The sequence below is a fragment of the Terrapene carolina genome, unplaced genomic scaffold (assembly GCF_002925995.2).
Source record: "Terrapene carolina triunguis isolate 2854851 unplaced genomic scaffold, T_m_triunguis-2.0 Scaffold96, whole genome shotgun sequence".
Lineage (NCBI taxonomy): Eukaryota > Metazoa > Chordata > Testudines > Emydidae > Terrapene > Terrapene triunguis.
This window is the reverse complement of record NW_020664447.1, coordinates 76,140,660-76,153,309: the sequence shown is the minus strand read 5'-3', so window position 1 is coordinate 76,153,309 and position 12,650 is coordinate 76,140,660. Positions and strand designations below refer to the sequence as shown.

At 38.6% G+C, this 12,650-nt stretch overlaps 1 protein-coding gene across 2 annotated transcripts in view; it reads right to left on the bottom strand.

The window, feature by feature from the left end:
- Positions 1–6,601: 6,601 nt before the first annotated feature.
- The window catches only part of VRK1 (VRK serine/threonine kinase 1), a 56,322-nt gene continuing 50,273 nt past the window's right edge, over positions 6,602–12,650 (bottom strand). For both annotated transcript variants that reach the window (XM_024219344.3, XM_024219342.3), the window contains one exon: positions 6,602–6,852. In XM_024219344.3, the coding sequence (XP_024075112.2) occupies positions 6,765–6,852 (88 nt within the window). In that variant the 3' untranslated portion in view covers positions 6,602–6,764. The remainder of the gene's footprint in view (positions 6,853–12,650) is intronic.

The window sequence follows — 12,650 nt, the reverse complement described above, 5'->3', positions numbered from 1 at the left end:
ATGTGGCGATGGATCTACTGGGTGCCTCTGCAAGATGAGGATACAATTTTTGTTCTCATATCATGCTAGAAAGTTATTAAAATATTTAAAGGTTCTGAAAATCAAACCCAGAATTCCTTGAAAGACCCTCCCCCTTCCTGCAAGAATGATATAAGATGTCAGTACTGCCATCTGATAAATCAGGAGTAGGCCAATACCTCTGAATTTTAATTTTGGAAGAGATAAGAAAAGGAGAATGGGGAACCCCCTAACAGGAACGGCAGAATACATAAATAGAGTATGAATTTGCATGTTACAGCAAAGTAACTGGATAATTTTACCCATATAACCTTGGTTCAAGTCCCTGCTCCAGAGTGCAGATTCAAACCTGGGTTCACCACATTCCAGATGACTGCCCTAATCACTGGGTTATGGGCATAAAAGGAGAACCACCACCACTAGCATTTGTTTTGTTAAAGGGGGCTTTAAATCCCCCTTTGTGACCAGATTTCCCTGTCTTTTATTAAAGAGTTAAAAATGCCTGAAATCAAAACAAAAATGTTTTGTTCGACCTAAAATGAAATTGTCAGAGTTCTTCATTTGCTTAAGATTCTGAAAAGTTTCAGTTGACCTGAAATAATTTTTATTCCACTTTTTCAGAACTGCCAGCGAACCAGTTATTTACACAACTCTTCTGCTATATACCTGAACTTAGAAATTACAAGGTAGTCTATCACTGGCACTACTAGGGAGTGTTGGTGGTAAATTATGGGTCTCATTCTTGCCAGTGTAGATTCCTCCTTAAAGTTCAGAAGGACACAATCCTTTTATGACAGATTGGTAGGCATGCTGTATTAAGAAAAGGTCTTTTTCTTTTATATTGATTTTTCTGCTTTCAGGCAGGGATTTGGTTTATTGGTAAAACTACTTTTGTTGGGGTTTAGCATGGGCAGGAGCTAAAAGTTTGCTGGAGGCAGACACTTGCTTTGAAGTACATCTAGCATTCCACTCCTCTACCTGCAGAGAGATAGGAGTACCTTTTGTTTTTCAAGACATAGATCATGCATTCCTTGTGGTATAAAGCAATTTCTTTTAATATTCTGCAGTGCAATTCATTAATTCCCAAAGCTGCATGTTATAGTATGCTCTCTGAACAAAGCTAAGTACTTTCCCTTCCAGGGCTGTTTTGTCTTCTAAACGTATCCTTCCTGGATGTGCCTCGCATTATTGTGTATGCACTGGTTCCATTTAATAAACACCCAGTATTAATCCCTAGTTCTTTTGCTTAGTTTGTAATTGTAGCATTTATCCCCACTTTAAAAATTCTGGATATGGATTATTATTGTGCAACTTCTATCCAGTCTGGAGTGGACTGAAAAATGGAATAAATTTATGAGTTACATTAATAAAAATGCATATTTTCTTTTTGTTTCTACTGTACTTCAGCACAGTCTTATTGTATTCTCATCACTATTTCTTTTAGCATTACTTACAAAAAATCTGTCAACACCTGAGGTCTGCAGAACTGGAATTGCTGACCATCCCAAAGTAAAGAGAGGACAAAAATATGTAAGGCAGAGCCTTTTCCATCAAAGGGCACCTACTCCGAAATTCTCTTCCCTTCTCTCTATATGCCAGAGTCCACCTGGAGCACCCATTAGAGTGCTCAAGGCTTGCATAGTGTGTTCCACAATTTCCTGGAAGGTTAAGGCAAAAATTCAGGGCTTTTTGTTTCACTTTTCCAGTGGCTTTGGAATTTGTGGAACCTGTTATCCATTTTGAAATTACTTACATTATTTTTTGTATGTTGGCTATAAGCCTTAATGTGTTGTTTCCATAAAAAGTTTAAACATTTGGGTTGATGGAACTGCATGGGTATGAACTGTTTCCATGTGAAAGGGGACAGTTCTTGGTGGAGGCAGGGTAATAAATGGGCAACAAGAAAGGAGCACAGTTGTGGTTGCATAGCTGGTGACGTCAAACTTAACAAGTTGTAAAATGAACAGAGAAAACCCTCACCTGTTCAGTAGCATCCGCTGGAAGTTTTTGTTTTTTCTGAAGGGACATCAGCATACCTCACATCCTGGCATAGCTCAGTTCAGTTCACAGTGAAGGTGCAATTCCTTTTTAGCACCTCTCATCAGGTAAAATAAATAAATGCATTATCATAGTGGTGGCATTTTGCAATAAATCAAAGGACAAAAATGAAGCAAAAGGGTGAATTCATAGACTCCATCATATGAGAAACCTTCAATTGCGGAGAGAGAAAGTCCAACCTGGAACACATCAAGGAGGATAGATGAGTAGCATGAGAAGTTGTGCTCATCTGCATATGGTTCCCAGGGACCACTTCTAGCAGCCAGGGATTGCTGGTGAACGAGGGATCCAGCCATGCCACCTATTCTGGTGTCGGAGAGACAAGGTGGTCCAGAGGCAGCAGAGCCAGCCAGGATTCCTCCACAGAGGGCTAGTTAATGTGCCCCTTTGAGCACCACAGCAGTTGAAAGGAACCATAGCAGATTGAAGAATCAGCCAAAATGGTTACATGGGAATGGGGGTGGTGGGGTGGAAGGCCCCGTATACAGTGCCACGAGGGGGCATCTCCAAGGGACACCAGAGCTGACCCGATGGATACCACTGAGGGAAAAACTTTCCGGCGGCAGTGCACATGGCGGGCACACACCTACACTATAATGGACATGAGCAAACACTCAAAGAAGAGTTAGGGGGTTCTGCTCACACTGCAAAAACACAAATACTGTGCCAATGAAACACAACCTTTGGCAAAAGCAAAACTTAAATATCATGGTTAATAACCTAGCATTATCCATGCACAGTGTGGTCAAATCATATTTTGAGACAACTGTGCCAGTAACTGGTAAACTAACTGGGGACTAAGGCCTTAATTTCACACTAGCCCAACCATCCTTCCACTTTTTTTTTTAGTGGTAAAGGCCAAGAAAACAGTTACTTGTTACGAAATGAACCAAAAGCTGTTCATCTCCTACCATGTTCTAATTGCAAGTTATAAACTCGAAAAAGCAAAATCTTCTTTAATTTAAACTACTGCTACAATGGATAAAAATCTAGAAACATGCTACATTAAATTGCTAAGGGAGGTAAGGTATCCAGCAAAGGTCTTCAGAATAAAAAAAATATAATAGGGTCTCTCAATTAGAGAAGTGACACTCTGAGCCTATGTGCTGGCATGCCTACAGTTTTTTTTAATGTCTGGCAGGATGTTTTACAAACTAAACTCAGCAAGCTTACAATTCTACCAGAAGGTGCTTCAGATGGTTTTGCTAATAATTTTGATCAGCTGAAATGGGGGGGCAAAAAACATTTCATTTATTTGGCTTTTCAAAAAAAACCTGTCAAATCTAAGCAGGACCATTAACTACCCCCCCTGAATACCCGCTCCACCCAAGATAAAAACGCCCTTTTGGGGGGGGGGGGGGGGGGGAAAGAGACTCAAAAGTAGTTTGTAAAATTAGCCTTTGTTTCCAAAACTAAGTTTGGTCATTCTTTGTGCATTTTCCTCACTAGAAGGAAGTACATGTTTCTTCAGAAAATTCATTGAAAGCTGGCATTGCTTCTACTGCAAACATGTAAGTGCTAACCACCATATATTGGCTTTTGTTTTAATAGCCTTTTAACCAACTTTGTTAATGGACTGAATGCAATTTAGATATGGAACTTGGCTAAAACGTAGCTTCAATTGGCTATTAAAATTTAAGAGCCAACTAAGATAGCTAATTACAAAAAAAAGCTCCAGTGATAATGCTAAGCAGAATTAGTAATAGCAAATGACAGTCTGTCTAGTCTTATTCCCAAAGGGAAAGAAACTCTTAACTGAGAAGTCAACCAGACAATGTGCAGAAAACCTAATTGCATTACTGGTATTATGGCATCCCAAATCTGGCAGCTCACTGGGACAAAACAGTGAGTAAAGTCTGTCAAACTCTACTCACGAAAGCAACTGACCCTTTTTTACATACCAGCAGATTCCAGGAATTATTTCATTCTGGGATGTCTGACCTTACTGGGAAATATTCCTGTAAAACAACCAGGAAAAGGTAAGACCATCAAGCTAGCACCATCTAAAAAAATCCTGCATCCATCCCAAATTAGATTCTCCCTCCAGATATTTTACATTACAAAAAAAAAAAAAAAAACCCCAACGATCTGTCTGCTAAATGTTCAGCACTAAAAGAAGAGTTCTCCGCTTCATTATCGATATCCTCATTACACCATCAGTTGAAGTGCAGACTAGTTCTCCTGTGAAGATTTATCATGTATGGTGGCCACTTTGAAACGTAGGTAGTGGAGTCTTTAACATTCCCTACTCAAGTGTCTCCCTGCTGTGCCTGTAAATGTCAGTCCAGTTTTTTCACGGCTGTGCGCACAGATTAGAAACAGCAGGAGAGCTTGGGAGTATGACTACAATGCCAGTAAGGACACTTGTCTTCATGGCACTGCTCAAGTGATTCTTGGAATGTAGGACCCTGCTGTTTTCTAATATTTACACACAACTGGAGTCATCAAGAGCAGTTAAATGCAGTCTAAAGGCAGCTTGCTTCCTTTGTGTTACGGGTTTTACATTCAAATGGCACATCAACAAAAACTACCACCCTACTCCTTCAACTAAGTGGTATATTTTCCCCATCTTTTTGCCATCCAAGTGTAACTATCACACTATTTCATCACAATCTTCCACTTAGCTTTCCACCGCTGTTGCCCACACTTTATGCATCATGTAAATTCACACATAGCACCTGGGGAGATTCTTGACCTCTGATCGTGCTTTTGCAATCTAGTTTTTTTGTGACCAAACAAGAGCAGAGGGCCTAAGAAGCCATTCACCTGGAGTCTAAAGCACCTTCACTTCCTAGAACACTTTGAAATAACCACCTCACCTCAGAAACCATTCTTTCTTGTTACCAAGAAATTAGCACAAACTAAAATATCTTCATAAAAATGTCTTTGTAAATGTAAGTTTGGTCTTGGTTGTTATCAAATGGAAGCACAGGTCTTGACCACTGGGAAAGTATGGAAGAGAGATCTGGCATACCAGTAAAGTTCACAAGTGTTTCATTCAATTTTTTAAAATGTTCAATAATCAATAAAGAACAAACGCATGAATAAAGCTAGCTTTGCACATTCAGATATTATAATTTATATTTGCTTGCCTGTAATATTTCTCTGGGGGGATTTTTGAGTGCTATGCTTTTGAATTATTACTTTAGCTTTCACTTTAACTTTTGATAGCAAACTTTAATTGGAAAAAAGATTGAAATGTAAAGGCTGCCATAGCCTCTTACCTTCACTTCTGGAAAGAAGCTCACTAGACAGACATTGAGGGGTAAAATCTGAGGTAGCCAAAGTATTAGCACATGGTGGTACTATACTTGGAAATATCTAGCCGTATTTCCATAATCCCTATGCACAGCAGAGTCCTAGGAAAGCCTCATGTTTATTTCCTCCTTCACGCATTGATAATGCCAGAAGTGAGAAGGCAGTAGGTGTTCTTCCACTGGTCTATTTAAAAATTTTATTTTAAACATTAATTTCCTTGTTTTAGAAGAAAATCTGGTGCATCACCTAATCAATGAACACTTTGCACTTTGTGTGTTAACATACCCATTTATTTCAGTGTGTGGGATACCTGGATAACTACTTTATACAAGCATTTAAATCAGCAAGAATAAATTGGCAATGTACAGTATGGTTTTTCATTTGTTCATAACTACTACTTAAGCAGTTTATCACACCACCATTTCCTTCTTGAGAACTATGTCCAGGCCAAATTAAGAGGACTTTTTTGAATTGCCTAAGTGCAAAAAAGTGTTAATTTTCAGTATGGAGCATACCCATTTATTCAATTTTTCCAAAAAATGCCTGTTGGGCCAAGAATTACCATGAGGAAGTTCAGCATAAGAGTAGTGCTTTTTAAAAAAATTGGAATTTCAAATGAGAATGTCATCTCACCTGTAAGCAAAGGTAAAGCATCATTCTGATGTGAAAAGTATGAGACCCACGTTTTTATTAGAAAAAGGTGTCCAAGTAGAGAAAAAATTGAATTTGTACCCTTTCTTGTTTCCCTATGATATAAAAAGAAAGCCTGAGGTGTGTTTGGTTACTGGGAGCAGGGGAGGTTACAGAAATTCTGGTCTTGCCTACTCACCCTCCTGGAAGACAATGAATAACTGGAGAACTGATGGAAAGACAAATACCGTTCAAATGAAACTTGATTAAGTAAAACTCATCTATATTATTTAATTCAAACACTTGAGAAATACCTGAAGAGATGTCTATGCAATGATCAAAAATCCCTTTCCCTCCCCTCCAGTTAATGCTATGTCCATATTTCATGCCTCCAAAAAGTCTTCATGCAAAAACAGGGAAGACCAGATGTGACATTGCTATTTTTAAGGTAACAACAAGGAGAGAAAAAAAATCATTTGAATACAGTTTCAGGTTTTCTTGCTACATCATAAAGGAGCAAAAGAGGCACAATTTTCTCTTCAGGTTCCTTCAAAAGCATAAAAAATATGCAAATACTAAAAACAACCTCACTTCAAAACTTGAAAACTTCTGCATTTATGGATAGTATTTTTGTACATGGAGTACACAAATACACTTTAATAAAACATTTATTCTTCCAAACAAGGTACAAACTGCAGCATAGCCATTTTTCAAATCCTCTAAAAATAAACATTAAAAAGAGAAGCAAAGATTCCAGCATTACATTAGCCAAACAAAGCGAAGCAAAGAAGAGGAGCACATTATTCTAGTTCTTCTACTTCTGGACTCTCTTTCTGGTTCTTCTGTCTTTCGGTGAACTTTTCTTCAGTGTTTTGGTGGCTTCTGAATCTGTAGTTTTTTAAAATAGAATAAAATTGAAGTACAGTATCATTACACAGTAAAGACAGCAGGAAAGTTTTATGAGAAGATAGTTTATATTATTAGCATTTTAAAAGCATAATACCTCAAATTAGTTTGCATCTACTCTACAACTAAAGAGCTCCCAATCCGAGGCTGTGGGCATCCTTGATAATCTCTTTAAAAATACACAATATACACTTAAATACAACTCCCACACTTACTCCCTGACTCCATCAGTTACTTCACAATCCTTCGGTAACAGCAAAGGTAACAAACATTGCCATCCAAACAGGATTTAAATTTCCTGACAAGATTCTTTAGTTTCATTTTTCTCCTTCATAAAAAGCTCAGTCTTATATGACAAAACAGGCCAAGATGTTTTCGCAGGCAGAGGCTCCAGCTCCTGTTTGAAGTAAAGCAGGAAGCAAACTGGACAACCTGCCTGCCAGGTGTAAAAGGAGCAGAACTTGATGCAGAATCACTTCTGACACCTTTCTTCCTGATGGAGAGAGGTCAGGAGCCACACACTTGTGTGTGCCAGTGGTAGTCATATGACAGGAAAATAAAATAGAAGAAAAATAAACATAGGTTACTTTTTTCAAAAACACAGAGAACAACCAAAATCTATATTGTTTCAGCTCCTTAGTTTCTACTAATGCCTTATCTTACATGGTCTTGCCTTCTTCCCTGGAGTTCCTACAAGAAATGAACTATATACCTCTGGACCTTTTAAAAAAAAGCAGAATTATCCACTTTGGCCTGGTCTACACTAGGACTTTAATTCGGATTTAGCTGCCTTAATCCGAATTAACCCTTCACCCGTCCACACTACAGAGCCAGTTAATTCGAATTAAAGGGCCCTTTAAATCGATTTCTGTACTCCACCTCGACGAACGGAGTAGAGCCTAAATCGATTTTGTTAATTCGAATTAGGGTTAGTGTGGACGCACACCACCGAATTACTGTGTTTAAGTTAATGGGGTAGTGTGGCCGCACACCACCGAATTAATGTGGTTTAAAACCGAATTAAGGTGCTTAGTGTGGCCGCGCACAATCGAATTTATACAACCTGTTTCCCAAATTCGAATTATCTAAATTCGGATTAATCCTGTAGTGTAGACATACCCTTTGTCTCAGTTCCTCTAACTGCTTACTGTTGCGTGTGTGACTAACCTAAGTCAAGCTGGGCTTGTGTTCGTTGGAAGTCATCTTAAGAGAATGGCTGATTGCTCACCAGAAGAAGCCAGTGTTATCAAGTAAGGTGGCTTTGTCACGCCAGGAATTAACCAAATGGACTGCCATACTGGATCAGAGTAGTGGCCATCTATTTCAGTAGCCCGTCTGCTAACTGCCAGTAGCAGCTGCTTCAGAAGCAGGTGCAAGAAACTCTGACATGGGAAATTATGGAATTACCTGCGCATATGAATCCTTCCTTCCTAACCCCCCTCAGTTAAAAGTTGACTTAAATCCTTGAGTTTATCTCTCTTCCAAACTTTACAAAATATATCTTATGTAATTGCCAATGTTCTCATTAAAATGTGTGTCTTATCTTTTTCTTGAAGTCTACAAAGCTCTTAAACTTAATGATTATCTTGTGGCAATGAGTTACACAGGATGAGTGTTATATAAAAACACACTTTTTATCGGTTTATTGCCTTTCGGTTTCACTGAGGTTCTTCTTACTTTTGTACTGTGATGAAGGGTAAACAGCAGTGCCTGAATCACCCCTTCTGCGGGGGAAAATAAACTAATCTTCACCCTTTCAGTGACCGATACTAAAATCCCATCCCAGATTTAGCTGAGCAGCTTCCTTAACGTGCAACACTCCATTATTCAATGAGCCCCTTACACAGAAAGAAGAAAGAGAAATGGGATATTTTCCTTCTGCTCAAAGGAAGGGCTAGATGGATGGAATGCTGCAAAGAGAATCCATTCATCCATATCTGAATATTAGAGAGGGCCTCCCAGCAAGAAGACGTTAAGTGGAAAAATAAACTTTTTGGTTGTAGGGAGAAGATGCATGAGTTCTCAAGGTCCCCATTCATGAGTTCAGTTCTCAAGGATTTTTAAATCAAACAAAACAAGGAGGTGGGAAGAAGTTTCTTTGTCATGAAGTCCTAAATACCTATCTTCTAAGAGCCTAAAAGGGGACGGAGGGGAGGGGAACACATACTGACATAAGCGTAAACCTCATTGTCATAACAAATTAAGAAATTTAACATCCAAGAATGTATCTTGCTGCAATATTGTTGAAGAAACTGCAACACTTTTCCTGGAAATACAGCATAGGGAAACTCCCTGCATTGACAGTAACGACTCAGTGGTGTAAAGAAAGCTGCTCCCAATCAGGGGCAAGGTGTCTAGAAGGTAGATTGAACTGAGAGGCCTGAGACAAGCAATCTTACAAAAGGAGCCATTTTATGTGCAAGAGAACGCCAGATGTGCATATCACCACACATTCTGTTCTGACACAGGGTCAGCGGGCACCTGCAGTCAAGCAGCAAAGACTGGGGGAGAGCTAAAGCCAAAGCAGCACTGGACCCAAAAACAGCACCAGAACTAGACATCACTAAGACTGACCAGCTGCAATCAAATCAATAGGGCAGAAGGAATAAAGAACTGTGGTAGAGCCCTTTTTCCTTTAAAGAATGGGAGTACAAGAGTTATATGTTCCTCTAAAGGGTTCTCCACAAAAATTTTCCTGCAAGGAGAGCCTGCACAATTAACATAGGAAGCATCGGACTGTGATGTTTCTCCAAGATTGCTGAGGCACTAGAAACCTGTACAATCAAAGTAGGATCAAGAGACCATATTTAGTCTGGTCTCTTCTCTTGTGGTCATCTCCTAATGTTTTTCACAAATCACTAAAGGAAAAGGAGGAACTGAATTTAAAAGAGTGGAAAAATGAATTCCATGATTCCAGGAAGGAAGCAGCAAAGAAAAACTAAAGGACTGAGGATTAGAGTCTGCTTTTATACACTTTGCTTTTCATTGTTCTTTGCTTCCCGGTAGATGACACCATAACACTGGTAGTCTGGAATTTTCACAAGGTGAGGATATCATGGGAAAACGAGCAGGACATAAACAACAATGTATGATTCCATGATCCTATGCTGTACGTGCCATAGGACTGAGGTTGGGGTTTCAAGTGTTTTATTACAAAATGAACTAAAAATATTAAGTTGCTTAAATCAAGCCACTTTTACAATTGTAAAGGAAAACCTGTATTTCAATTACTTTGTTGAAGACATCCCAACAACCAATCCCACAAACATCAATAACCATATATAGTACATGTTAAAAAAAATAAAATAAAAATCAACCCTTCCATTAGGCAGTGAATTCAATCAGAAAAAATATTTTATTTAAATATATTGCTTAATAAAATCCTGAAAAGGTTTCATTTCACTGTAAGTGCTTCAGTGAGTCAGTACAGTATTCCTCCTCCCCTTCCCCTCCATCCCCAGCAGTAAATTTCACTTCCAGGTCCTTAAACCCAGGTTTGGACTGCAAGTACTGCAACACCCACTCAGCATTCTGCAATATAGCTAACCATGGTTTAACAAAAGAGAGATGACTATTAATTTATTATTATGAAACAATTCAGCTGACCATGAAAAATTTCTATTACACAAAATATTGACCAATGGAAGATTTTCCCCAGAAGTCTTGCACTTTGTTACAGGATCAGATCATATGCAAAATGATATCCTTATTAATTTTGAATAGAAGGTAAACACAAAAAAGTTTCCACATTTTATTAGGTCCAACAAGAGTTAGCCATGTCCTCTGTTCTAAATTAAATTGAATTAAGCCATTAGTGTCTCAGAGAGCTCTTAGAATAAGAGGACTGATAGAAAACCTATTTTCCCAAACATACAGAGTAAACAGACTCGTATATTTCATATACCAGAAATAAACTATTGTCTATTTTTTTTCTATAACCATATATTACAACCAGTTTTCAATAAATATATTTACCAATTTTAAAATGTGTATGGAAGACATTAACCAGGAAAAACTACCAAAAAGTGTTAAGAGTTTTATACTGACTCACGTGAGTCAAACATCCTTCTCCCACTTACAAGGATCTTTAATGTAAGACACCTCTTACACCACGGGCTTTTTTCTCTATTCAAACCATTCTTTAAACTCCTCAGATAAATTCGGATCAGGACATAAAAGAAAGACAATTGTTTCCTATCACATTTAAATACAGTTGGTGCAGAATACAGCAGACAGTTTGTTAGAAAGTATCTCTTGCAGGAAGCACAATATTCCTGTGCTCTGCAACTTAGAATCATAGAACGTCAGGGTTGGAAGGGACCTCAGGAGGTCATCTAGTCCAACCCCCTGCTCAAAGCAGAACCACTCCCCAGACAGATTTTTGCCCCAGATCCCTAAATGGCCTCCTTAAGGATTGAACTCACAACCCTGGCTTTAGCAGGCCAATGCTCAAACCACTGAGCTATCCCTCCCCAACTTGCCGTGGCTTCCTATTAATTTCCAAATGTAATTAGAATGTGCTGGTTTTAACCTATAAAGCCAGATCTTTTGAGGCACTACAGATTACAACCCCACAGATTTAACTGTGAGGATGCTGTAGATGGGGCATTCTGAGTTAAAATCCCTTGACTGTAAACTTTGCTTCCTGCTTCATTTTGCCAAAAACAAAACGTATTGACTATCAGGCCATGCTGCAAGGCCCTTTTGTTCTCAAAGACTTTTTGAGGAGAGAGAAGGGAAGGACAAAATGGGTGCTGGGGAGCTAAACCTTTTGGACACCAGTCATAGACACTGCTATACTGATCAGGCCAACAGAATGTCTACTACTCCTGTATCCTGTCTCTGACAGTGACCAATATCAAGTGTTTCAAAGGAAGCAGCAAGAAACCCAGTAATACACAATTATGGAAAAAAACTTGTCCATTTAAGGAGTTTCTTCCCACAAACCATGAGTTAACAGTTGGAGCATGCCCTGATATAGAGAGATTTATATTGCTATTTTTAAAAAAGGAAGCAAGTAGAGCTAAGGGCAGACCCAAAAGAGAAGAGGATCACATGATCGGCCTTCCACAGTAACTTGTGGGTCACCAATAGTCTCCAAAATTCATGTCCATATTACTTAATGTTGGATAAGTGTAAGTCTTGGCTGAATGAAGAAAAACTCACCTAAAGGTCCATAAGACAATAATCTAGTACCTATTTATGTAGAGATATGCTTCACAAAGAAACCAAAAGCTAAGTTCCTTTTAATTGAAAGAGGCAGTTGAAAATGCTAAGAATTTTTTTAGCTTCTCCACAATGGCCTTGTCTTCCTTGAGTGCACTTTTAGTACCTCGATCATTCAAGTGGCCCCACTGATTGAACTTTAAAAAAAATCTTTGCTGTTAGTTTGTGTGTCTTTTGCTGGTTGCTCTTCAAATTCTTTTTGGCCTGCTTAATTATACTTTTACGCTTGACTTGCCAGAGTTTACGCTCTTTTCTATTTTCCTCAGTAGGATCTGACGTCCAATTTTTAAAGGATGTCTTTTTGCCACTTGTGACGGTGTGCAGTCTATATGGTTTTATAAAAATATAAGTGAATATAATGTAACTGGGTTATGCTTCATGCAAAAGGTCTCTTGTAAGGTATCATTACAAAGCTCATAATCTACTGAGTGTGATCATCCTATTTGTAGAAATGTACCACTCTTGTATCTAAAACTAGAAATATAAAACATAACTCTGAGGGCCTATTGTAATTATGTAAAGTGTGGGCCATTAAGGATGGTTTGGAATCTTGA